The sequence below is a fragment of the Phoenix dactylifera genome, unplaced genomic scaffold, assembly GCF_009389715.1.
Source record: "Phoenix dactylifera cultivar Barhee BC4 unplaced genomic scaffold, palm_55x_up_171113_PBpolish2nd_filt_p 000997F, whole genome shotgun sequence".
NCBI classification, from domain to species: domain Eukaryota; kingdom Viridiplantae; phylum Streptophyta; class Magnoliopsida; order Arecales; family Arecaceae; genus Phoenix; species Phoenix dactylifera.
In genome coordinates this window covers 80,035-107,060 of record NW_024068351.1, presented here as the reverse complement: position 1 = coordinate 107,060, position 27,026 = coordinate 80,035, and the positions used below count along the sequence as shown (strand labels likewise).

The window sequence follows — 27,026 nt, the reverse complement described above, 5'->3', positions numbered from 1 at the left end:
AGGGACCAATCCTTTCGAGATGGATTGACAGTTTTTCTCAAGGATGGTCTTGATTTCTCTGTTGGAAATCTCAACTTGTCCACTCGTTTGTGGATGATATGGTGTACCGACCTTGTGGGTGATGTTGTACTTCCTAGCAAGGGCTTTAAAAATTCTATTGCAAAAATGTTTCCCCCCATCACTAATGATAGCACGAGGGGTGCCAAAGCGAGCGAAGACAGACTCCTTAAGAAACTTGATCACTACTTTGTGATCATTGGTCTTACATGCGACAGCCTCAATCCACTTGGAATACATAGTCAACAGCTAGGAGTATGTACTGGTGCCCAAATGACATGGGAAAAGGACCCATAAAATCAATACCCCAAACATCAAAGATTTCTACAATTAAGATTGGGTTCAGGGGCATCTCATTTTTTCTTGAAATTTTTCCTAGTCTTTGACATCGGTCACATGATTTGCAATACTCGTGTGAGTCGTGAAATAGTGTGGGCCAATAGAATCCGCACTGCAAGACCTTTGCAGCCGTCTTTTTACCACTGAAATGACCACCACAAGCGTGGTCATGACAAAAGGAAAGGACATTCCTTTGATCGTGTTCAGGGATGCATCGTCTGATGATTTGATCAGGACCAGTATTTGAACAGGTATGGTTCATCCCAAAAATACCATTTTACACGAGCTAGGAAGCGAAATTTCTCTGTTTGGTCCAAGAGCTGGGCATTTGCTCAGTAACAAGGTAGTTGACTACATCAGCATACCATGAACATTGGTATGGGAAATCATCATTAATTGTTCATCAGGGAAGGTCTCGGACATAGGCATGGATTCTCCAGATGATTCAACAATTAATCTGGACAAGTGGTCAGCTACAACATTTTCAGATCCCTTTTTATCTCGAATTTCGAGATCAAATTCCTGGAGCAATAGGATCCAACGAATGAGCCTTGCCTTAGCATCCTTCTTTGTGAGAAGGTACTTAAGGGGCGGCATGATCGGAATAAACAAGAACCTTAGATCCTATCAGGTAGGGACGAAATTTATCTAGGGCAAAAACCACTGCCAACAATTCTTTTCAGTGGTAGAATAGTTAAGTTGGGCGTCATTCAGAGTTTTGCTTGCATAATGAATCACATGGGGAAGCTTCTCTACTCGCTGACCTAAGACAGCACCTATGGCATAATCGGATGCATCACACATGATTTCAAAAGGACGACTCCAATCAGGACTCCTTATGATGGGTGCTGAAGTTGGTTCAGACTTTAGTCTTTCGAAAGCAGTTATACAAATTGGCGAAAAATTAAAAGTAGCATCTTTCGCCAACAAATCGCATAAGGATTTCGACAATTTACTGAAATTCTGATAAAGCGGCGGTAAAAACCCGCATGCCCTAAAAAAGATCTGACTTCCCTAACAGTTTTGGGAGGTGGCAATTTAGCAATTAATTCTACTTTGGCCTTATCCACCTCAATTCCCCTTTGTGACACAATGTGTCCTAAAACAATACCTGATTCTACCATGAAATGTCACTTCTCCCAGTTAAGAACTAAGTTTTTCTGTTTACAGCGTTCTACAACAAGTGTCAAGTGGTGTAGACATTCCTCAAAATTGGATCCAAATACAGAAAAATCATCCATGAAAACTTCTAAAAATTTCTCCACCATGTCGGAGAAAATACTCATCATACACCGTTGGAATGTAGCTGGTGCATTGCATAGCCCAAAAGGCATGCGACGATAAGCAAAAGTGCCATAAGGACAGGTAAATGTGGTTTTTTCTTGATCCTCACGTGCGATAGGGACTTGGTTATATCCAGAATAACCATCGAGGAAACAGTAATGGGAGTGGCCAGCTAGCCGTTCTAGCATTTGATCGATGAAGGGTAGAGGACAGTGGTCTTTCCTAGTCATGGCATTAAGCTTCCTATAGTCGATGCATACTCGCCATTCCGTTTGGACTCGAGTAGGGACTAACTCATTGTGATCATTTTTTACCACAGTGATGCCAGACTTTTTAGGTACGACTTGAACTGGGCTTGCCCACTGACTATCAGAAATAGGATATATAATCCCTGCATCTAAAAGCTTGATGACTTCGGCTCGAACTACGTCCTTCATGATTGGATTAAGTCGCCTTTGTGGTTCTCTAGAAATTTTTGCATCTTCTTCTAGATGGATTTTATGTTGGGACCACAGAAGGACTAATCCCCTTAATATCAGCTATAGACCAACCGATAGCTTCCTGATTCTTTCGAAGGATACTTAACAGCTTCTCTTCCTGTTCTTTAGTTAGATTCGATGCAATTATAACAGGTAAGGTCTTGTTTTCTCCAAGAAATGCATACTTCAAGTTTTCGGGAAGGTCTTTAAGTTCTAGTTGTGGAGGTTTGACATTGGATGACACTAGCTGAGATTCCGAAATAGGCAATGATTCAACTTGGTGGCCCATCTGCTAGTATCCATCACAGGAATGGAATCTAACAATGCATTAACCTCTTGACTTGACTCACAATCTTGACCAAAATTAGCCAAAACATCTTTCTAATGGGTCAGAATAACTCAACTCTTCAAAAGAACTGCTAATTATATTCTCAATCATGTGAATTTCTTCCAAATCGTCCATCTCAGTTGACTGACTACTACTATGAAAAACATTGAGCTGGACAGTCATGTTCCCAAAGGCTAGAGTCATTATTCCATTTCGGCAACTAATCACAGCATTTGAAGTGGCCAAAAATGGTCTACCTAGGATCACCGGGATGTGACTTTCTGGATCTTTTACTAGTTCAGTTTCAAGGACTACAAAATCCACAGGGTAGTAGAATTCATTAACTTTTACAATCACATCCTCTACAATTCCTTTGGGATACTTCACAGTCCTATCTGCTAATGACAAGGTAATGTTTGTGGGTTTTAATTCCCCCAAACCTAGTTCGATGTAGACAGAATAGGGTAATAGGTTTACACTTGCTCCTAAGTCTAATAGGGCTCTCCGAATGATGGTTTCTCCTATTTTAATTTCAACAGTGGGGCAACCAGGGTCCTTGTATTTTGGGGGCAATCTGCTGTTGAATAAGAGATGAGGCTTGGTGCAGCCATCACAGCTTGCCTAGGAATACTGGTTTTCCTTTTTACCGTGGTTAGGTCTTTTAAAAATTTTGTATAGGAGGAGATCTGTCTGATGGCATCTAGGAAGGGTAAATTTATCTGGACATTTTTAAAGACTTCCATGATTTCATCGTACTTGAGATTTTTTCTTTGAGTCTTGTAGTCCTACTAGGAAAGGGAGCCTTAGGTGTGTAAGTTTCTATTGGTTTCTCCTCTATTCCTTGTGTTCCCTGTTCTTGTGCCTTTTCTGGGTGGGGTTTGGTTCATGCTTTTTCTTCTTTTTCTTGCACAGGAAGTTGGACTTTGTTGTCCACTTGCTTGCCAGATCGTAGAGTGGTAATTGCCTGGACTTCATGGGTAGGGTTTCCATTAGAATCAATCTGAAACTGGCCTCTCGGCCCTTGATTCTGTTGTCTACTAGGGTTAGGTACTGGCTGACTGGGCAATTCACCTTTCTTCCTATCCCCTAGAGAGTTGGCTATTTGGCTCAGACTAACCTCAAGTTTTGCAATCGCTTGCGCATGGAATTGGTTAGTCTGGGTTTGAGCCATGTTGGTCTGTTGTTGTTGTTGGATGAAGTCTTGTTGCTGCTTCATCATGTTAGCCATCATGGCTTCTAATGATGTAGTTTGCTGAGGGATAGGGGCACTATAGGTAGGAATAGGTGGAGCCAATGATTGGTTTATTTGTGATGGACCTATCCTGGAAAAATTCTTTTGAAAACCTGGTGGACCACCCTTGATGCTGAATAGGTTCATTTTGCTTGTATGAGAAATTTGGGTGGAACCTATTATCAGGGTGGTAGACTGGGCTGAATGAATTGGGAGTGGGCTTCTTGAAGGCACTATATGAATTTAGAGCATTTGCCTGCTCAGCCTTAATGTTGGGTAAACTAGGACAACACTCCACTAGATGCTCAGAACTATTACACAAGATACATAAACTATGTAATTCGTGATCCACTTTCATGATGGGATTTAACTCTTTATATGAACTCGAGCTAGTGGAAACAGTGAAAGCATCAAACTTTTTGCTTAAGTTGTTCATTCCAGTCACCAGATTGGACATGACATTTTTGAGTTCTGGGTCTGCTTTCATTTCATAATTACCTGGTTTTCTAGACCCGAACTCATCTCTATTTACTTCCTCACCATAGCTACTCCAATTTTGAGCGTTTTCGGCTAAGTCAACAAGAAATTCATAGGCTTGATCCGGGGTTTGGTCCATAAACCTACCTTTGTGCATGGACTCGATCATGTTTCTATGTGCCGGAGGTAGTCCTTTATAAAAAAAATGTACTAGATCAGCCTTGTCAAGCCCATGGTGCGGGCACTTGACCAAAAGATCATGGAATCTCTCCCAAAGTTGGGAAAATTCCTCCTCAGATTTTCCTCTAAAAGTTCTGATGGCATCCTTAATTTTTTCAGTTTTTACCATGGGATAGAACTTAGCCATGAACTTCCTAGATAGTTGTTCCCAAGATGTGATGGAATTTGAAGCTAGGGAATACAGCCATGCAGCAGCACAATCCTCTAAAGTCATGGGAAATAACCTTAATTTAATACCCTCTTCATCTAAATTTTGATTTCTAAACGTTTGACAGATTGTCAAAAATTTGTTTAGATGAATGTAGGGTTGTTCACTCTCGAACCCATGAAACTTGGGTAACATGTTTATTGTTGCAGCCCGAATCTCGAATTGGGCTGCATTATTAATTGGTAATACTATGCAAGTAGGGGGACTAGCGGATGCGGGTGCGAACAATTCATTCAGGGTTCTAATATGATCGCCCATTGTAGAGATTGACGGTTGGTTTACAGTTCGCAGGTTTGTGATGAAAAGTTCTGTCAATCTCAGGATCAAATGGGGTTAGCTTATCCCTTAATGACCTTCTACCATGCATACATTATCAACACTTCATTGTATTTGACTCCTAAAATGAACGAAATCCTAAGAGAAGAGAAGGGCTAGACACAGATGACCACAACCAACACCACACAACAATTTGACCCTATTAGTCTTAGAACTAAGTGAGGTTTAGCAGCTTCTTAAATCTAGTTGCAACAGAGATGTATCAGGTTAAAAAGTTCCTGAAATTCTCTCCTAAATTAGACAGCTCCTAATCTCCCTTTCAGATTAAGTTTGAGCTTACCAGTTAAGCAATCCAGTAATCAGTGACCAGGAAAGTCCCGGGGTGTGTGGTGGTGCCAGAAGGGATACACCGATACCACAATACCCGTAACAGTTCTCACTGTTGTAAAACTTTCTTAGACATCACCAATTACTAAATTCTCACTGGAGTGGCTTTCAGCCGCTTCTTTCCAAGAGCCTAATTGAGCTCGAAAACCCTAAGGCCAACGTCTAATTTGATTTTAATTTAATTTGGCTTAGGATAAGTATGCAAGGTGGTGATTTTTGGGCTAAGGACAGGTAATGACTTCCTGACCTTATCTTTTTAATGGGTTTTGCCCTTAATTACTTTATGCAAATGCTTAATACTAAATGCAGCAAATAATCAATATTTTTTTAAAGTTTATGCAATGTCATTAGGTTGTACTGATTAAATGAGCAAGCAATTTTTTTATTTTTATTTTTCTTAATTTTTTTTTAATTTTATGTTGTTTTTTTTTAATTTTTAATATAGGAATAACTTGAATGTAAACTAAAACTAATCCTTATGCGTCAGTCAATCTCCGAATGTCCGTTGAATAAGCTCTGGAGATTACTCCGTGAGGAGCCCCAATAGAGGTATGATCACCTCGGGGGATTGCACCCTATCAATTACTAGCAAAAATAATATATATTTTTTTGTTTTTTTTTTAAATTTTTTTTTAATTTACTTAACTTTTTTTTAAATTTTTTTTTTTTAAATTTCAAATTTCGAATCACAGAATTCAAATTTTGAATTTAAATTTTTGAATTTTTGAATTTTGGAAATTTTTTCATTTTTTTTTTACTTTTTTAGAAAACTTTAAATTTCGAATTTCAAATTTCAGAATAACTAATAAAAAAACTTATAATAACTAATAATAACTATGAAATTACTTAACTAAAAATAATCAAAATAAGAAAAATTAATAAAAATAAAAAACTTACTATCGGAGTGCGTTCACTCCGGGTATCCAAAATCTGATTTGATCTTCGTGATCGTTCTTGCTTCTCGATTCGCCTCCCCGGCAACGGCGCCAAAATTTTGTTCGTCCTTTTTCTGTCTACCTAAAAATTTGCTAGACAGATCGTTGTTAGAACCGACGAACAAAAGTTAAATTTAATTCTACTCTTACCTTTCCTACTCGAAGAATAGCGGTTGTAAGAGGTCGATCCACAGGGAGGCGATTGGAGTTGCATAAAATAAAAACATTCACTCAGATTGAAATCGATTTTTGAATGATAAAAGAAAAACATTACTTTGAGGATGTTGATGGATTCTCTAGTCTATCGGAGAATATATTTTTTTTATTTAAAAATAATCAAAAGACAAGTACTTAGAAATCAAAGAGCATTTATAAATTCATGAAATGTTTAACTATTCAAAGGAAAATTTTGGCATAAATTAAAATGGATGAAAACAAGTGCTAAGAAGATCAAAAGCCTAGAACATGAATTTTTTTAAAAGAAAAATTAAATATATGGCATCAATTAAAAGATTGCATAAAGAAATAGAAATTAACTTGAACCTAGAACAAGGATTGCATAAAAAAAATGATAGATTTATAAAACTAAATTGATTACAAAGGTAGAAATGAAGATTGGTAGCTTGATGCTGCCTTTCTTCTGCAAATAAAATAAAGGAAGGAAATAACAAAAATCAAAAGAAAACCTCTCCCTTTCTCTCCCACGGTGGAATAACAACATAAACTAATATTTCTCTTCTTTTTTTTTCTTTCTTCTCCAAAAGAAACAGAGCTCTCCCCTGTTTCTTTTGAACCAGCCGACTACCCTCCCTAGCCGACTCCTTCTTCTTCCCCTGGCTCTGTTTCTTAGCTCTTTTTCCTCCTCCGAGCTCTCCCCCTAAGCTCCTCCTCTCCTCTTTTTATAGGCCCTTGGAGATGTGGTAGAGGTGGGATCAGCGGGATCGGCTGGGCGGATCGCGGAAGGGAGGCGCGGACTTCCTTCTTTGGGCAACGGATGCGGGATCGCCGGAATGCTTGATGCGGAAGGCGAATGGCTGTGAGGCGCGGAGAGGACGCGCTGGCAGTGACTGCGAGGCGCTGGGATCACGGACGGACGAGCTGGGAGCGTGATCGACGATGGCGTGGAGGATTTGGAAGGGATGCCACGGCTGGATGTCTGGGACGGATGCGGGATCGCCGGGATCACAGAAGAGGGGCTGGGATTTTGGGATCACCGGATTGGAAGCGATGCTGGGAGCTAATGCGGAAGGGAGGCGCTGGGATCTTCCTTCTTTGGGTGCCGGATTGGAAGGCGATCTGGGATGCTCACCGCGTGAGGACTGCGGTTTGGACGCTGGGAGATTGCCGCTTGGGATCACTGGCGGAGCCGGGAGCGTGATCGACGGAGCTTGACGCTGATCGCGGGATGCTGGGGATCCGACGGGAGCTGGCACGGGTTGGATGCGAGGCCACGGATGATTCGGGCATTGATCATGGGAGATGCTTCACGGCTGAATAGGAATGGGGCGCTCACACAAGATTGCCGTGGATGGACGAGATGCTGGGAGGAAACGGGATGGGAGCTGGGAGACACCAAGTTCCGTCCAATCAGTCATATAGATAAAAAAAATAGTGTGATATGAAATTTGACTTGTAGACGGACGAACTTGGTTCGTCGCGGGTCATCTGTTGAGGTCAATTGCAAGTCTTTCAAGTCATGGGTTACCCAACACCTCATAGTTATGATATGGCCAAATTAGATTTGCCCCAAAATTATTTCCCAAAAGCACCAAAGAAATGGACCTGATTCGGATCCGAACCCGACTCGGACCCGACCCAATCTTCAACCGGGTCGGATCTGGGAAGGGATCCTTCTTAAGTCAAATTTATACTCAATGTGTATTTTATTTCCAATTTATGAAAATCTGTGCCAAACCCAAATATAATATTAATCCAGTGAATTTATCATTATCGGTTAGCAATAATACTAATTTAGGTGACATGTGGGTCGCACTTTTGTGCTCTCATCATCTATTCTCCAACTCATAATAGCAATATACTACTTTAGGATAATGATTGTAGTGCTGACTTCCTGACATGATCGCTCGCTTATAGCAAAAGGCTGCTAGATTGAATGTAAGTTTCATTATCAATGGATATCTGGAGATGATTTTCCTGGCCAGATACAATGATTTTCCACCTCTCAATGATCTGTTTTATGTAACTATCAAGGATGCATGCTATTTACATTATTGTTAAAGTGTCGGAGTTTGCATTTGAGTGATAAAGTGTTTCTGCAAGCATGAAACCATACCTTATGAAATTACCTGTTATGCTAACTGCAGCCATGCAGAGTGTTTTCTTTTATTCTACTGACGTTAGGTTTTAGGAAATAGATCATGTAGGCATATTAGCACATTAGTTGCTGCAAATATTATGGTTGTATGAGGTGATGTCTTTTCTAAAAAGTAACTAATTTGTGCCATTTTTTGAAATAATACACTCATATTATGTCTACCGAGTAAATGAATGCACCATGCCATTTTGGTGGGGATGAAACATATTTCTGAATTACTGTATAATTGTGTTTTTCTGAAATGTTTTCCTCTTTGCTTTGACATAGGATTTTCTATTTTCCCATTTCTGATTATATATTACTGATTTGTGTTTTCTACATTATGGGAAAACTTGAGCATGAATTTTGTCTTTATCAATTTCTTGAATCTTAATATGAGTTTTTTTCCCCAACTTTCACAGTGTCCTCTTCTCAACTTAAGTTACTGTCCTCCATCTGAACTAGACTTATCTACTGGTAAAAGCTTGGTAAGATCTAATTCCACATATTTCATACTTCATTTCTTCTAATCACTTTCCTGTTTGGGGTTCACGCATATATTTGGTAAACCTTCAAAATTTCAGGTTGTTATTGTCTACAATTCTCTTGGATGGAAACGGGAGGATGTTATCCGCATACCTGTGTGTATATTCAATATGTTACTCATCCTGGTGCCTTTTGATATAGTTTTTATGTTATTTTTATTTGTCTTCTTGTGTGAGTGTACTGCATGCTTATAAAAAACTAAACTTGCATATTGATTGAATTATCTCTTCACCAGTGTTTACTCATATGATCTTACCTGGTCAAATTTGAATAACACATCTGATTAGACCTGCGTATGATAAGAAAGAATGTTGGCCTTGTAATATTAACTTCTCTCATCGAATTTACAATTCCCTTCATATTGAAGGTTCTTGAGGAAGATAAGTCTTACAGCTAAAAAGTTCTTAATCTGGTAAATAACATGTTCCCTTTTACCATTAGGTTAGACCTTGCAATCTCACATATAAGAAGTTCTTAATATGGTGTACAATGCCTTTAGGTTAGACCTCTATACTATCAGCTTTATTTATCAATGTATTATCAATCGAAGTATGCAAATGTTTTACAAATAGCTCCTATTCAAATGGCTCTCTATGAATCCGTCCCAAATTTGTGGTGAAGGAAACTTCAAGCTAGGGGTGGCAATCGGGTCGGGTCGAATATGGGTCGGATCGGATATCGGTCTAGTCAAAAATTCATCAATCTAAACCAGATCTATTTATTAAACAGGTTAAAATTTCAAATCTGAATTAGACCTATTTATTAAACATGTAACCCGACCCGACCCACATAACCCATTTATTAAACAGGTTAAGTCGGGTTAAATAGGTTAAATAGATTTAAATAGGTTAAACAGGTTAAGCGGGTTAGAAATAGGTTAAGCAGGTTTCAAATAGGTTAAATAGATTTTAAATAGGTTAAATGGGTCAGGTAATGACCCGACCCAATTATTAAATGGTTAAAATGGGTTAAATAGGTTAAAGGTCTAAACTTGAACCCAACACATTTAATAAACAGGTCTAGACGGGTTGACTCGTTTATGATTGAAACATGTTTATGTCCAACCCAAACCTGCTTAAAATGGGTCGTTCGCAGGTCAGGTCATAAATTGCCACCCTTGAAGTAGGAATAGAGTTTGCCTTAACAATTTAAGATATTCAATTGATCATAATGGGGACCAACCTAGTTAATTAAGCATAAATTGCCACCCTTGAAGTAGGAATAGAGTTTGCCTTAACAATTTAAGATATTCAATTGATCATAATGGGGACCAACCTGGTTAATTAAGTAGTTTAAGCACATCAACAATGGAGCAATGCCCAAGGTTTCACTTCTTGGGCTCTTGAATAGAGTCTAGGTATAGGTAAAGAAAGAAGACGACTAAGTCTAATGAAACAAAGCACACTCCTTTTCAAGGCACTAACTGCTTTCTTTTTTTCTTCTCCCAATTATGTTTGCATGGATGATTGTATTTATTGGGAGTCTAGGAAGCATAGATACTTCAAATCACATATCGTGTATGTGTCTAATATATATTAGATATTGAGACTTGTCATATGCTTTTAGAATACATGTCTAATATGTACGCTTAAGTGCTATTCGGCGTTACTTTCATTTTCTTATTTTCAGAAATAGAAAATAGAAATTTATTTCTATTTCTATTTCTAAATTTCTAAAAATATAAATATATTTGGTTAGTCATTTTTTTACAAATATAAACATGATGACGATGGTCAAAGCGGTGATAGTGGTGGTGAAAACGTGGAGTTCGTAGTGCTGGTGGTGGCGGCGGCATTGGTGCTAGTGATGTGGCGGCGATGTGAAGGAGGGTTGTACTAGTGTTGATGATGTGGTGTGATAGTTATGATGGTGGTGGTGTGACAGAGACCGTGGTGGCAATGGTATGGTGGAGGTAGTGAGGGTGGTGGTAGCAACGGTTGTGACGGTGGTGGTGGTGGAGATGGTAGTGGTGAAAATGACAGCGATAGCCATGGTAGCAATGATGGAGATGGTAGGGAATGGTGGTTGCGGTGGGGGTTGCAGGTGGTGATGGTGGAGACAATGGTAGTGGCGATGGAGATGGTATCAAAGCTAGTAGTAAAAACATGCATTTCTTTTTTAAAAAATAGTGAAAATAAAAAATTTCTTACTTTTATTTTTTAGAAATAATAAAATATTTTTTGAAAATAAAAAATAAAAATAATTGCATCAAACATATTTTCTGTCCCGGTTTATGTGATTTTGTTTTTGAAAAAATAAATAAGAAATAAAAGTAATGCCAAGCAGACTTTTGGTATCTTATTTTTTAAAATTAAAAAAACACTTTGGAAACTTCCTAAATATACTCGGATACTTCTGAGATAACCTTAAAAATAAAGGGAAAGCTTTTTACTTTCTTTTTTATGAATGTTAATCTTTTGACAATGAATGGTTAATTTTGGAGGTTATGATATTGCTACTCAACTATGGAGTCTGGATTGTGATCTACGGATTTGGACTATGATTAGGTGATGAGTTTATGAAAGTACATACTAACATATAAAGTACAAACTATATTATTTTGATAGCTTACTATGCTTTGTGGATACTTTTTGCATATATGTAAAAATTACATATTTATCGTTGTATCCTAGCCATATTGTATCCTACTTTTTCGAGAGTTGCCGTATCAGTGTTCGATATTGCGTCATACCCATATCTCCTATTCAAGTCCATGCTTCTTAGGTGGAGACATAACCACTTGCTTGTTTCTTTCCTTAGTGAAATAAAATTAAATTTATGTTGGGATTATGGAATTACTTGCTTTTCTTTCTTCAGTGATTTTTTTTTTTAAGTTCAATGTTAACTAAATTTACATCAACCCTGCTGCAGGTTATCAGCGAATCTATTGTTGTTCGTGATTCTCTAGGAAGAGAAATTGAGTCACAGCTTTTACCTTTGGCCAATACTTCGGTCGATATAAGAAACCACTATGTCAAGGCATACTTAGGCATATCCCCAGGTGTTACACCTAAATTTTGGCTTGCATTTCCAGTATCTGTACCGCCTCTTGGTTTCAACACTTACTTTGTTTCAAATGCAAAACAGACAGGTGAACTTGTCTATTTACTTGGTTGTTGTTTGTTATGATTTTTAACCTGGATTTGTGGAGTGAAAGAAATGGTTAATTTGCTGATAAATAAATGCCATTGCAGTTGCTGCCATGTCTTCACTGTACTGATCACAAGGAAGTAAGAATAGCAGTGTAGAAATTGGGCAAGGGCATCCAAAGCTTCTCTATAATTTGGATGAGGGAAGACTATCACATTATTTTAATAGCAGAAACTTGGTATGCTTTTAAATAGGCATCTTTAAGTGTTGTAAATTATAAGATTTATTTCTCTTTTGAAAACTGCGTCCTTCGTATGTAGGTGCCTATTCTCTCTATATATTCTATAGTAGAACATTGCTTTTCTAGATTTGCCAATATCATAGTCTACATGGTGAAACCACTAGTTATGTCTAGCAGCTTGTTAGTCTTCTATTTTTTGAGAAATTATCTTTGGGAACTGTTATTATTTATAATTACTATTTATGTTGTTTTATTTTATTTCTACATGGCGGAGCTGGGGTGTGCTAGACATCGTTTATGTCTAAACTACTTCTTTCTCCAAGGTGAAAGCGAATGTTGAGCAGTCATACAGTTTTTATGCTGGCTATGACAAAAATGGCAGTGACCTTCAGGTATATTCACTTGTTTTAGGTCATGATCCCGGCGATTATATTTACTGAAGTTTGCACTAAGGTTCTCCAATGTGTATAAGCTAGATCTAATAGTTTGTTTTGCTTGTTGGAGGCATCTGGTGCATACATATTTCGCCCAAATGGTTCATTTCCTTTAAAGCCGGAAGGGCAGGTACCTAATGCTTTCTGAAACAGTTAATTTATTGGAAGAGAGGACCTATGATGATTGCTAAAGAAGCATTGAAATTTTCCATTTTCATTAAGCCATCTTTTGTTAATGTTATCCGCTGTATCAAGGTGCCTTTGACAATTCTGCAAGGACCTATATTAGACGAAGTGCATCAACGTATGAATCCATGGATATATCAGGTGATCTCATTTTAAAGAAAAAGTAGTTTTTTTTTGTGCCCTATTTACTATGAAGACATTGTAGCTTGGAATGCCCATCATGTTCATATGATCGTTACTGGATGTGCAGGTTACCAGAGTTTACAAGGTAAAGGAGCATACAGAGTTTGAGTTTATAGTAAGCACATTCTCTAAAAAATTTGGTATATGATGCTAATATCCTTTTCCTTGCATGAAGTTGGCACATGATTAGGTCTCCATGCTTGGGTTTTTTTGTTTCTGTTGCTTATTAACCTGAATGCTTTTGAAACGATATTTATTACTTACTGTAGGTAGGACCTATACCCATTGATGATGGAATTGGGAAAGAAATAAGCACTCAGATTACAACAACCATGATGACCAACAAGACATTCTATACAGATTCCAATGGGCGTGATTTTATTAAAAGATTATGCTTCATTAAATCCTACATGAGTATGTTAGCTAGAAATGGAAGTTATTTGTTAATTTTTCTGTTGCCTCTTAAGGTTCATTACATTATATTGTACTTTGTAATTAATGCTTATATTTGGTTGAATTATTGGACACTGGGACAGGGATTATACTGTGCATGTGCATGATAAGGATCCTTCTTTTAATGGCATAATATGTTACAACATTTGCAGATTCGAGATTATAGATCAGACTGGGAATTACAAGTTAACCAAACTGTTTCTGCAAATTATTACCCTGTAAGTTTTCAATTGTAAGTGAAAACTTCATACATGCATCTCTGAAAGTAGGTCATGTTCACATGGAGAAAATTGCCAAGCCCGTCATGCTTTTAAAATCTTAGCTGGCATACATGTAAGAAATCAGATATTTCGCTATTCCCATTAAGGGCTCGTTTGGTTCGCGGGAAAAGAAGGAGGGAAAGTGTGATCAACGGGAAAGTAATGAAATGCCTCTTGTTTGGTTGGAGTTTTCAAAGGAGAGAGAAGGGAAAGTTGTATTCCCATGGGAATGTGATTCCCACATTTCATGGGAAAGTCTTTCCCATGAGAAACATGGGAAAGTTACTTTCCCATGAGGCGGGAATCGCTCCATTTTTACTTTTTCCCAAAAAGTCCCTTCAACATTAAAGAAGCATTAAAGAGGCATTAAAAACCTAATTTTTATTAAGGGCATAATAGGAATTATATATAACTTTCCTAGGAAAGTGGATGGTCAACCAAACATAAGCATCTTGGAAATTTGTCACTTTCCCATGGTCAACCAAACATGCCAAAAGTACTTTTCTAGGCATCCTCTTCCTAGGAATTTGTTTCCCGGGAATCATATTCCTAGGAAGGAAAATGCTTCCCGCGAACCAAACGAGCCCTAATTGAACTTCCTAACTTAGTCACTTTAGTCGTCTGAGTTAGCTAATTCCTAGAAAAAGATGCAACTAAGATGTATTATGTTATTTCAGGTTAATCTTGGAATTTACATGGAGGATAATAGCATGGAAGCTTCAGTTCTGGTAGACCGTTCAGTGGGGGGTTCTAGCATACTGGATGGACAAATAGAGTTGATGCTCCATAGGTACATTCCTCCGACTACTTTGATTATTTCATACAATGGAGGTTTTACCTTCAGTATATATCATAATTACTTCTTTTATGTGACATTGATCTGGAACTTTATTGGCTTTATTTCTTCTGATGGTATAGGAGGTTGCTTCATGATGATGGCCGAGGTGTTGCAGAGGCACTTAATGAAACAGTTTGTGTCAATGATAATTGTGAAGAACTAACAGTATGTTTATCTTTTCTACTTCAAAGAAAAAACTCCTTTGCACTGGGATTCATGTTTATCTTTTCTACTTCAAAGAAAAAACTCCTTCGCACCGGGATTCACCCTAGCTGTGCTGAATTATTTTTGAGCTAATGGGTGTGACGACAAGCATAGTTATTCCACATGCAGTCTTAGAACCCATGAATTTTCTTTACAACAACAGCCAGTTATAAGGGGAAAAAAAGGCTCAAAAGGATGGCAAACACATTAGGCTTCTTTGAGCATGGGTTCTCAAAGGGGCAAATTACTGTATTATTGTATACATGACTGCTGGTTCGAGAGCACATTTGTGCCATAACAAATTATTTTTTCTGACCAGTTCAGTATGTGTTAGCAACTTTGTCATTATGGGATGAGCACATCATGAATTTATGATCTTAAATGGGATATTTTTGCTAAGTTAAAAATTTTTGGAGGCAGTGCTTGTGCAGTTCAATATTTTTTTCCCTTCTTCTGAACAGGTTCAAGGAAAATTTTACCTTAGATTTGATCCATTAGGTGAGGGAGCTAAGTGGCGTCGGTACTTTGGCCAGGAGATATATTCTCCTCTTCTTCTAGCATTCTCAGAACAGGTAAATTTTTGCCTCGTTATGAATCTTGCCAAAATGTTACTCTGACGTGTGGTTTGCATTTGCATTTCCAGGATGGAGGTAACTGGACAAGCTCTCACATCCCAAAATTCTCAGCAATGGATTCCTCCTACAGCTTGCCAGATAATGTTGCTTTGATCACCCTCCAGGTTTTTGTCTCTTCTCCAAAATGGGACCTTTCCAACACCATAGTTAATGCACTAATAAATTGAATCAAGGAAACACACGTATAAGTAATTTATCTGAAGTTCTTTTCGTCATGTAATTTTGATTTTAATTTGCTCGTCTGTTACTCTCTAAGGACCGCTACGCCAATAATAGTAGTTGATGCAGTTATGCAGCTGGAGTTTACAGGGTTTATGTTTATTTGTGTTGAATTCGAACAAACAAGGAATGCCAGCAAAATTATAACCAAACTGCATAATATACTTTTATGGGTGATGTTTGTCGTATTCACGTTGCGAGCAGAGGTTAGAGGTTACCTTGCAAATATGTCTTCCTTAAGAGGGAAGACTTCTCCAGTAGATTGCTGAATATTTATTTTTGCATTTCACATCCATCTAACCACCAGAGGTTTCTGACCTCTATTTTCTTAATTAACATAGTTCTCTTTCATTACTTTTGGACTTTATAGAATTTTGGTAGTAATGATTGTGGTTATCTTGGTTGCTGACCAGTTTTCTGCAAATTGTTTTTTAAATGAAAGCAAACATTTGGTTTTACTTTTTTTTATCCAAAAAAAAAAGGATTTTTTTTGCATATATATCCTCCTAAATATTGAAATTTGTATGAATACCCTCACAAAATTGATATTTGCATGTATACCCTCATAAAATACTTGTTTTGTATGTATGCCCCTTTTTTTTTTGCATATGCACCCATACCATTTAACACTGTTAAAAAGTTAGTAATTTAAAATTGAAATGATGGAAATACCTTTAATGGGTAAGCATAAAAAAAATATTGATAAAGTTATACATGCAAATAGCAATTTTGGAAGGTATTCATGCAATTTCACATATTTAGGAGGGTATACATGCAAAAAAATTCTTAGATTTTTGTATGAATACCCTCCCAAATCGATATTTATGTGCATGCTCTCACAAGACACTATTTTTGTATGAATACCTTTGACATAGTGATTCAACTGAAAAAAATTCTTAGATTTTTGTATGAATACCTTCCCAAATCGATATTTATGTGCATGCTCTCACAAGACACTATTTTTGTATGAATACCTTTGACATAGTGATTCAACTGATGTGATTAGCTGCGGAGGTTGTTAATAAGTCTAAAAGGTTCTGAAGTCCTTTTCAATGATTTTGGTTGGGGATAATTGATGTGGTTTTCCACCCATGAGCACAACAGTAGCAAGGAAGCTTGATCATTGCAATCTATCGTGTGCCTTTAAGAGATTCTAATCCTTTTTTATATTCTAATGCATGTTCTTATATATGTATCTATAACAATAAATATTACAAGCTATTTTTCGATGAAATTAGATATAGTGATTGTTAAAAATGAAGAAGAATAAAGTAGAATAATTCTAGGATTTAGTGAAACAATTTTCATAACTCTTTTTGTCAATGTCAGCGAAACCGGTTCCGGGCACCATACTAGTTGCTTGGTGGGACGTGTTGGTACAGGCCTGTGCTGTGCCGGGCTTGTGCCGACATAGTAGAGGAGGCAGGGAGAGAAAAAGAGAGAGAGAAGGGGGAGAGAGAGGGAGGGAGGTTGGTGAAGGGCCAGCAAAGGCCGGCAACCTAGGCAGGAGGCGGTCCGTTTTGAACGAAACGGGGGACCCATCCTATTTTCTGACCGCGGAGCTATGGAGCCCGGAGGAGCGTCCTCTGCGCAGCTCGCTGGCCTCCACCTTCCTCTCTCTTCCTCTCCCTCTCCCTTCCTCGCTCACTCTCTTTTTCTCTCTTTCCTTCCCCCCTCCCCCCCGGCAACGAACTTCATTTCCATTGCCAGAACTGTGCCGGTCAACCACTGGGATGGCTCGAAATCGCTCGATTCGGGACGGTTCTGCCGACTTTACTTTTTATTATCTAATTGGCGAATCAATTTTTTTCTCGAGCAATATTTTTACAGAACATATTGAGGAGCAAGCATTAGAATCAAATTTGTGTGTTAAAATAAATTAAAATAGACAAAATTAAATTTTTTTTTTGCATGTAGACTCTTCTAAATATGTGAAATTGCATGAATACCCTTGCAAAGTTGCTATTTGCATGTATACTTTTATAAATATTTCTTTTTGCATGTCTACCCATTAAAAGCATTTTGGTCATTTTTAATTTTAAACTGCTAATTACTTAACGGCGTTAGATGGTGTGGGCATATGTGCAAGAAAAAAGAAAAAAGAGGGGTATACATTCAAAATAAGTGTTTTGTCAGGTATACATGCAAATATCAATTTTTGAAGGGTATTCATGCAAATTTCAATATTTAGGAGGATATGTTTGGAAAAAAAACCCAAAAAGAAATATAGTTCTATAATGTGAATATTCGGGCATCACAATGGCTAAGGTCTTGAATCATATTGTCTAATAATCTAACCTCTATACATAATCAGGTATATTTATCTCTATAGATATCTTGTATGTAAAACTGAAGTCTGATGTTCTGGGTGAATGAAACCTACCACTCTCTACATCTGTGTCCACATTGCTGGAAGTAAACTGATAATATTGCTTCTATGTGCTTGAAATGATTTATGAGAGCCAGTGACTGGCTCTTTCAGAAATCCAAATCTCTAATCGTCGACAGAGAGTGGAGTTGAAACATCACTGAACTATTTTTGGGTATGGAGTTAAGAGCTGCGTGATGTAAGTGACCCAATGGCAAGGAATGCCTGTCTTTACTCAGGTTCAAATACACCTAGTAACACATTATATTATAAATTTAGAATAATACTAAACTTAGTTGTATGTAGTTCACTTGTCAGTTCATATACCAAGCTACGTACATCTCAATCCACATGGTCATGCTTGCTAAGATTCAGGTGTCTTGTCATGAGCTTCAACACAAGGAATGTATATGTTACCTGGTCCTGTCATGTTTCAATTAATTCTTGGATGGATTATGATATTTATCCACACTGTTGCACGTTTTCTTTACCATCTTTTATCTTACTCTAAATATATTGTCAGGCGCTTGAAGATGGAAGTGTTCTCCTTCGGCTGGCTCACCTTTATGAGGTCTTATATCCAAATAATAGTTAAATCATGTGGCATCTTTTGCCAACTTTCATTGGAGCCTTGATGGAAGAAATTTAGAGTCTTTTTTTTGCCATCTTTCCCTAATCTAATTTCTTTGCCTATGTTTTCAAGGTGGGAGAAGATAAAGATCTTTCAACGATGGCCTCTGTGGACCTCAAGAAAATGTTCCCTGACAAGAAGGTAAAATTTTCAGCTGAATTGGTATTTTCAACAGAACTACTCTGACAATTTGTACCTGTAAAAATTTAGGTCAGCAATATCACAGAGATGAACTTATCTGCTAATCAAGAGAGGGCTATGTTGCTGGAAATTGGACCCGGGGGCCGCCGCGAAGCCAGGGGAGGAGGAGCTCCGCTGCCGGGAGGGCGGATGGTGGTCGGCGGTGCGCCGGCTGGTGGCGTCCTCCTGGGGGATGCGAGTCCGGAGAAGGAGAGTGCGTCCTGTCCTGCAAAAAAGCCGGTGGCCGGGCTCTCCGGCGCCGGCCCTCCGATGCTTAAGTCAGAGGGGGCTAGTATGTGGAGAGAGCAGAGGAGAGATATGTGGAGAAGATAAAGAAAATATTGTGCTCAATTGTGTCTGTGCTGTTTACTTCTGTCCCGGTCCGAGTCCGGGCTCCCCCACTTCTTTCCCCCAGGTTCCCTTTTATAGAGGGATATTGTGTTATCTGGGAGGTGACAGGGGAATTTGTCCTCTTTTGTAATAATTGGGCACGATTTGGCCCATTAATGGCGTAGTGGAGAATAAGGCCGAATCAGACCGGAACCAGGGAGTTGTCACGGTCGATCAGACCTGTTGGAGTGGTTGAACCGCCGGCCGTGGTGGGCCTGGGGTCCGTGGATGGTAAGTGCATTTATTACTGAGTGAACCGGCGGTCAGGGAGAGCCATACGCTTTGATGGTTCAGTGATCCGGAGATCGCCTTGAGCCGTGTTCATTAAATGACTGGGTGCATCGGAGACTTGAGGGGGTCTCATGCATTAATGGCAGGTCGTGCCGAATACCTGCAGAGATCTTATGCCTTGATGGCCCAAAGATGGTGGCAGGCGGCAAGTTGTAGTGGAATCGCGTATATAGCCGCCAGACCTTTTGAAAGGGTTAGATGGGGATGAGTATTGGTCAAGGCATCGGCTCGGCAGGGGTGCCGAGCCGAGCTGGTCGCCCAGAGGGGCGCCCTGTGGCGGGGTCACTTCTAGTACTTCTGGTTGGTGCCTGTTGCTGGTGGTCCAAACCGAGAACGATTGGCACAGCGGTGTGAACGGGATTCCGTCTGAGTTGCCTTGGTTGGTGTTGATTGCGCTCCACCTTCCACCGGGAAACCTGCAAGCAAGCCTCGCACCACCACTGGGGTAGTGGGGGCCCTCCGACGATCAAGTCAGAGGAGATTGGAGGAGAAGGAGAGATGATAGTAGCAAGTAAGAGAATGCACTGGAAGTTCTTGCTTACCTCCCCCCTTCTCCCCCCAGCCGCATATATACCAGGCTGGGGGGTCCTTCTGGGGGGTTGGTCATCGTGTCGCACGATGGAGTTGCCACTGACATGGCCGTTATAGGGCGTCGTGGGGCAGCGCTGGGTACGGCCATGACAGGGCGTAGTGGAGCTCCGCTTTGTACGGCTGTTACAGGAGATCATGGAGCAGCGCCGGATACGACCGTTGCAGGGAGTAGTGGAGCAGAGGGTCGCGGCGTGCTCCAGGGGAACAGCCTGTCGTTGTCGAGAGATTGCCGACTCGGGGTCGGATTGCTGGATCAAGGGGCAGCCGACTCGGGGTCGGGCTGCGAAGCCGAAGATATCCGACTCGGGGTCGGACTGCTGGATCAAGGGGCAGCCGACTCGGGGTCGGGCTGCGAGGCCGAAGATATCCGACTCGGGGTCGGGTTACTGGATCAAGGGGCAGCCGACTCGGGGTCGGGCTGCGAGGCCGAAGATATCCGACTCGGGGTCGGGTTACTGGATCAAGGGACAGCTGTAGTCTTCTAGGGCGCGCGTGCCGGTCACGTGGGGCATGGTGGCTGAGTTCCCCCGTAACAGTAGCCCCCCACTTCCGAGCATGGAACCAGAAGGGGAACGGGTGAAGGAAGTGATGCTTCGAGATTACCGCCATCCCTCGGAGAGGCGCGCGCGCTTCGAGCTCCCCGCCTTCTTTATGGCGTATGGCGGTTGTTGCTGACCTGGCAGTCTGAGGATTTCGGCGGACATCCTTCCTTAATGGCGTCGATTCGCCTTTGGGGCGCGAGCGACCCTTCGGCAGCCAGGCGTCCTCTGGCGTCACCGAGGCGTCACCCACCTTTCCGCCTATTTAACCGGGGGTCCTCCTCCCTCCGCCTTTCTCTTTACAGACATCTTCGAGTTTCTCCTTTGCGCTGCCGTCATCGCCGTCGGACTGTTCGCTTGCTCCTCCTTTGACGCTCTCGGAGCCGTTCTTCCTTCTCTTCCGGTGAGTTGCCCCATTCTTTAATTTAGGGCTCTCCATACTCTCCTTTTGTATTAGTGTACTCCAGTCGTTCCGGTCCTTTCCCCCTTCTTGACCCTGTCCTGACCGTAGATTCACTGGCCATTAGGGATGGGCGAAGTGAGAGCAGACCGCATTAAGTCGGAGTTGGTCGCCGAAGACCTAGATAGGTTCGTGGCTCGATACCACCTTCCCGAGGCCTGCAATGTTACACTCCCGGGGCCTGAGGAGAGGATGTCCCATCCTTCTCCAGGGAAGGTTGCCATCAATGAGGGCATTCTTCAGGCCGGGTTCCGCTTTCCCCCCTCGGACTTAGTCGTTCAGGTGCTTCGGGGTTTAAGAGTGGCGCCGACGCAACTGGTGCCGAACTCATGGCGCGCCCTGACGGCCTTTCAGGTTCTCTGCCGCATGCACGAGGTTCCCGCCACCCTGAATGTCTTTTGGGAATGCTACGGCCTGAGTGGCCACCCCCAGGATAAAGGGTGGTGGTGCTTTGCGGCGCGGCGAGGGTGCGGCCTCGTCAAGGAGGCTCCTACCTCCATTCACGGCTGGAAGGGGCGCTTCTTTTTCGTTGACGCAGATCCCTCTTGGGGAATCAGGGCAACCTGGGAGACGCCGATGAAGTCCCCGATTGGCCTATCGAGGTTGTCGAGGGAGGAATCCGATGGCGTCGCCGTCTTGAAGGAGTTGGTTGCCGAGGGCCGGCTCCCCCCGGTGGCTCGCCTTATTTCCGAGGATACCTTGGTGAATGTCGGTCTGAGCTCGGTCCCCGCTGACCGTGAGCCCGCTACCATTTCTTTTTTAGCTCCTTTCTCCTCTTTCGTCTCGTTCTTTCCTTCAGTTTCTCAACCTCCGACCACCTCGTCCTTTTTGCAGAGATCGACGACGTCATGCGGTCGGACAAGGCAACGGCTGTTGGTAGGACGTCCCTACTGGAAGCAGTCCGGAGGAAGAAACGAGCTCCTCCGAGCGGGGCCCCACCGGCGAAGAAGTTCCGCCGGCAGGCGACTCCGACGCCGACAGACGGGTCCGGACCCACCGATCAGGGGGACGCCGCGGGCGCGGACCGGGAGTTGACGCTGTATCAGCCCTCCGATGCCGAGACTACCGTTTCTCCGGAGGCATCACCCGGGCGCGCCCGAGATGGACGGGTCGGACGTGATCGGTCCCCAGCCCAGCCTTCGACTCGGTCGGCTCCGGATGATACGAGGAGGGACGCGCCGAGGCCCCGGCCGAGCGGGACCCTGTCAATTCCAGGGGCGGTCCCCGCCCCGAGCATGGTCAGCATGACTCTTCCCCAAGCGATGGGTAAGGGTAAGGCTGCAGAACCACCGTCCGACTCCGGGGAGAAGTCGGGGTCGGCCTTCACTTTCGCCGGTGCCCGAAACCTCATCGAGACGGTACTGCTGGAGAAGGACCGCAGGCGGGTCCGGGAGATGAGGGTCCCTGACGTTGGGGCTGCCAGCTGCGTCTGTCTCATGTCGGTGAGTGTTCTTTTGGTCGCTTTCATCATTTATAGGCTCTGTTGATCCCCGCCTGACGCCCTCGTTTTTCCTATCTCTTAGCTCGCCCAGTACATGATCCGCCTGGAGGAGTGCTACGAGGAACAGGCGAGGCTTCTGGCGAGGGCCGAGAGCCAACTGAAGGCAGTAGAGGAGGGAGGTCAGGCTGCGGCGGGGAGGACGACCAGGGACCTCGAGACGAGGCTCCAGGTGGCCGAAGAGCGGGCACTCGGCTTCGCCACCCTCGAGAAGCAACTGTTGGAGGCTCGGGAGCAACTCAAGGTTGCCTCGGGTCTCGAGGGCGAGATCAAGAAGGCAGAGGAGCGGGCCGAGAAGCAGTCCCGGAAGGCTGCCGACTACCGGGAGAGGTGGGAGAAGGCCCAGCGGTCAGCCGACAACGCCGGCAACCGGACCCGGTCTCTTGAAGCCAAGCTGGGCGAATTGGAGTCGGCCTTGGAGAAGTCCCGCGCGAGCGACCAGGAGCTTCATTCGCGCCTGGAGGAGGCTGAGGCTGCTCGCATCGCTGCCGAGGCGAAGCACAAGGAGGCCCAGGCTGATCTGCTGAGGGTCTCCTCCGAGGTGGATGACCGAATTGTGGCGAAGGTCTTGGAGGCAAAAGCTCAGATTATGGAGCGAGCAGAGGCGGCGCTGGCCGAGAAGAGTGCGGAGATCGGGTGTCAGGCGGTACAGGCTTATCGTCAGTCCGCCGAGTTCACCCGTGACATGTCGGGGGCGGTACAGGCCTATCGTCAGTCTGACGAGTTCGTCCGTGACATGTCGGACGCGGGGTCCGACTCCTTTGTCTTAGGCTTCGAGGAAGGCCTGGCAAGGGTGTCGGCTAAGTACCCCGAAATTGACCTGAGTGGGATCTCCCTTCTCGACTCCCCTCCGGCGCCATTGCCTGTTGATTCTCCAACCGTCTCCCTACCCCTTGCAGACGTGCCGGGCGTTCCCGACCCGGGGGTTCCTCCAAGCTGACCCTCTGTACTTTTCTTTGTGTGTTGGCGTTTTGCCAAGTTGTATGGGTCTCGGCCCTGAAACAATGAAAGTTAATGCAAATAGAGTTTCTTCATTTCACTTTCGTCCTTCTTCTTTCTAACTCTTGGTAGCGTCTCGCTGACTCCCGACTCTTGAAATTCTTCTGGCGCTAGGCCAGGTATCTGAGGGTTAGGCCTCAGGAAATTCTTCCGGCACTAAGCCAGGCATCCGAGGGTTAGGCCTCAGGAAATTCTTCCGGCACTAAGCCAGGCATCCGAGGGTTAGGCCTCGGGAAATTCTTCCGGCGCTAAGCCAGGCATCCGAGGGTTAGGCCTCAGGAAATTCTTCCGGCGCTAAGTCAGGCATCCGAGGGTTAGGCCTCAGGAAATTCTTTCGGCACTAAGCCAGGCATCCGAGGGTTAGGCCTCAGGAAATTCTTCCGGCGCTAAGCCAGGCATCCGAGGGTTAGGCCTCAGGAAATTCTTCCGGCGCTAAGCCAGGCATCCGAGGGTTAGGCCTCAGGAAATTCTTCCGGCGCTAGGCCAGACATCCGAGGGTTAGGCCTCAGGAAATTCTTCCGGCGCTACGCCAGGCATCCGAGGGTTAGGCCTCAGGAAATTCTTCCGGCACTAAGCCAGGCATCCGAGGGTTAGGCCTCAGGAAATCCTTCCGGCACTAAGCCAGGCATCCGAGGGTTAGGCCTCAGGAAATTCTTCCGGCGCTAAGCCAGGCATCCGAGGGTTAGGCCTCAGGAAATTCCGCTCGTTGGTCGGCCAAGGCTGGCGCAAGCCGAGGCGACCGGTCGGGGCTTCAGGCTAGTCTGCTCCCGGGATGATCATCGGGTTAGCCTGGCATCCGAGGGCCGAGCCTCGGAAAATTCCGCTCATTGGTCGGCCAAGGCTGGCGCAAGCCGAGGCGACCGGTCGGGGCTTCAGGCTAGTCTGCTCCCGGGATGATCATCGGGTTAGCCTGGCATCCGAGGGCCGAGCCTCGGGAAATTCCGCTCGTTGGTCGGCCAAGGCTGGCGCAAGCCGAGGCGACCGGTCGGGGCTTCAGGCTAGTCTGCTCCCGGGATGATCATCGGGTTAGCCTGGCATCCGAGGGTTGTCAGGCCTCAGAAAATTCCGCTCGTTGGTCGGCCAAGGCTGGCGCAAGCCGAGGCGACCGGTCGGGGCTTCAGGCTAGTCTGCTCCCGGGATGATCATCGGGTTAGCCTGGCATCCGAGGGCCGAGCCTCGGGAAATTCCGCTCATTGGTCGGCCAAGGCTGGCGCAAGCCGAGGCGACCGGTCGGGGCTTCAGGCTAGTCTGCTCCCGGGATGATCATCGGGTTAGCCTGGCATCCGAGGGCCGAGCCTCGGGAAATTCCGCTCGTTGGTCGGCCAAGGCTGGCGCAAGCCGAGGCGACCGGTCGGGGCTTCAGGCTAGTCTGCTCCCGGGATGATCATCGGGTTAGCCTGGCATCCGAGGGCCGAGCCTCGGAAAATTCCGCTCGTTGGTCGGCCAAGGCTGGCGCAAGCCGAGGCGACCGGTCGGGGCTTCAGGCTAGTCTGCTCCCGGGATGATCCTCGGGTTAGCCTGGCATCCGAGGGCCGAGCCTCGGAAAATTCCGCTCGTTGGTCGGCCAAGGCTGGCGCAAGCCGAGGCGACCGGTCGGGGCTTCAGGCTAGTCTGCTCCCGGGATGATCATCGGGTTAGCCTGGCATCCGAGGGCCGAGCCTCGGAAAATTCCGCTCGTTGGTCGGCCAAGGCTGGCGCAAGCCGAGGCAACCGGTCGGGGCTTCAGGCTAGTCTGCTCCCGGGATGATCATCGGGTTAGCCTGGCATCCGAGGGCCGAGCCTCGGAAAATTCCGCTCGCTAGTCGTGCGCCTGTCGCTTGCCGCCCGACGGGATTTCTCCGTGGCCAGCTGCGATCGTGTTTCTCCTCCTCTCCAAGCGTTGCCTGGGGAACACCAGATGGGCATTAAATGCTAATTGAGGGGTTACCTGGGAAATCGGATCGCCAGTTGCTGCTTGCGAGGAGTGTCAGTTAAGCGGCCGCGATACGCGCGTTCTTCGAGGCGGATGCGGCCTGGGCGCGAGCGGAGATACGTGGACCTAGGGGTACAGGCCACCCGGAGTGTCCTGCACAAAGAATGCAATTAAGGAGAATGACGCTTAGGAAATCGCGGGAAGATACGCCTCGAGAGCCGGATCGGCTCCGGATTCAATGCGCCCGCATTTATTGGAGCCACCCGCATCGGAACGACCGGGGGGCCGCAGTTTGGCTATAAATATAGGTGCAGGTGCGATGGAGCCTGCCAAGCCGGAGCTGTTCAGGTTGCCATGGATCGTGGGCCTCCTCTCCGGCGCATGGTTGAGAGACCCCTACCGAAGGAACGGGAGGCGCGCCCTTCGCGACTTCCGCCAACTAGCCGTTTCATCTGGGATCAACAAAGAGGTTCTCCCCGGCGGAACTCCGTTCTAGGCGTTTCATCCGGGATCACGTCTCCCCTCCTTGAAGTTCGGCCTTCCGATTGAGCTCCGCACCAGGCGCCTGATCCGGGACCGCGCCTCCATATGCTCTTCTCCCTTGTATTCCTTCTCTCCCCTAACACTGGGAAGGACCGGAATATCCCTTGGAGGTGGCGTTCCCCTGGAGGCAGCGGGAGCTTCGTCTGCGGCGGCTCCTCGTCTTTTTCGTGAGGCGTGGATGGCGCCTCCGGTTGGAGGCAGTGTGGACTTCTCCTTCGTCCACTTCTTCTTCATCCGCGCCGGCTCTTCGTCTTTTTCGTGAGACGCCGATGGCGCCTCCGGTTGGAAGCACCCACTTCCGGCGGGATTGCAGCCGCTTCAGATGGAGGTTTCGGAATCCCAGATCTTCAGCTCCTCGGAGTCTCCACCTCTTCTTTACTTTCTTTACACCCTAATTCCCCTCTGGGAATTTCTTGTAATCATACGAGCACGCCATTGTAACCAGAAATTATTGAAATGAAAAGTGTTATACATTTTTGAACTGTCTTTCTGGCATTGTCGTTCTACTGGTAATACATCCACAGGTTAGCGGAATTCCAGCTCCTTGGAATTTCTCGACCATCTAGGGCCTCCAACTGGTAGGAGCCAGGTCGGTTTACCCAGCGAACCCTATACGGGCCTTCCCAATTTGGCGCTAGCTTCCCACCTTCCGCAGGTTGAGATGCTTTGGCTCGCCTTAGCACCAGATCTCCGATTCTGAAAAGCTTCGGTCGGACCTTGGAGTTGTAATATCGGGCCACCCTCCGCTGATACATCGCCATCCGAACCTGCGCCATTTTC

At 44.3% G+C, this 27,026-nt stretch overlaps 1 protein-coding gene across 1 annotated transcript in view; it reads left to right on the top strand.

The window, feature by feature from the left end:
• LOC103722951 (alpha-mannosidase At3g26720-like) overlaps positions 1–27,026 on the top strand; it is a 59,254-nt gene that overhangs the window by 18,679 nt on the left and 13,549 nt on the right. The window contains 17 exon segments of the mRNA XM_039121166.1: positions 8,978–9,043; positions 9,140–9,196; positions 11,973–12,192; positions 12,296–12,429; positions 12,756–12,824; positions 12,937–12,996; positions 13,122–13,193; positions 13,303–13,350; positions 13,505–13,624; positions 13,841–13,906; positions 14,626–14,738; positions 14,867–14,951; positions 15,452–15,562; positions 15,634–15,729; positions 18,736–18,783; positions 18,916–18,984; positions 19,054–19,098. Of these exon segments, the coding sequence (XP_038977094.1) occupies positions 8,978–9,043; positions 9,140–9,196; positions 11,973–12,192; positions 12,296–12,429; positions 12,756–12,824; positions 12,937–12,996; positions 13,122–13,193; positions 13,303–13,350; positions 13,505–13,624; positions 13,841–13,906; positions 14,626–14,738; positions 14,867–14,951; positions 15,452–15,562; positions 15,634–15,729; positions 18,736–18,783; positions 18,916–18,984; positions 19,054–19,098 (1,479 nt within the window).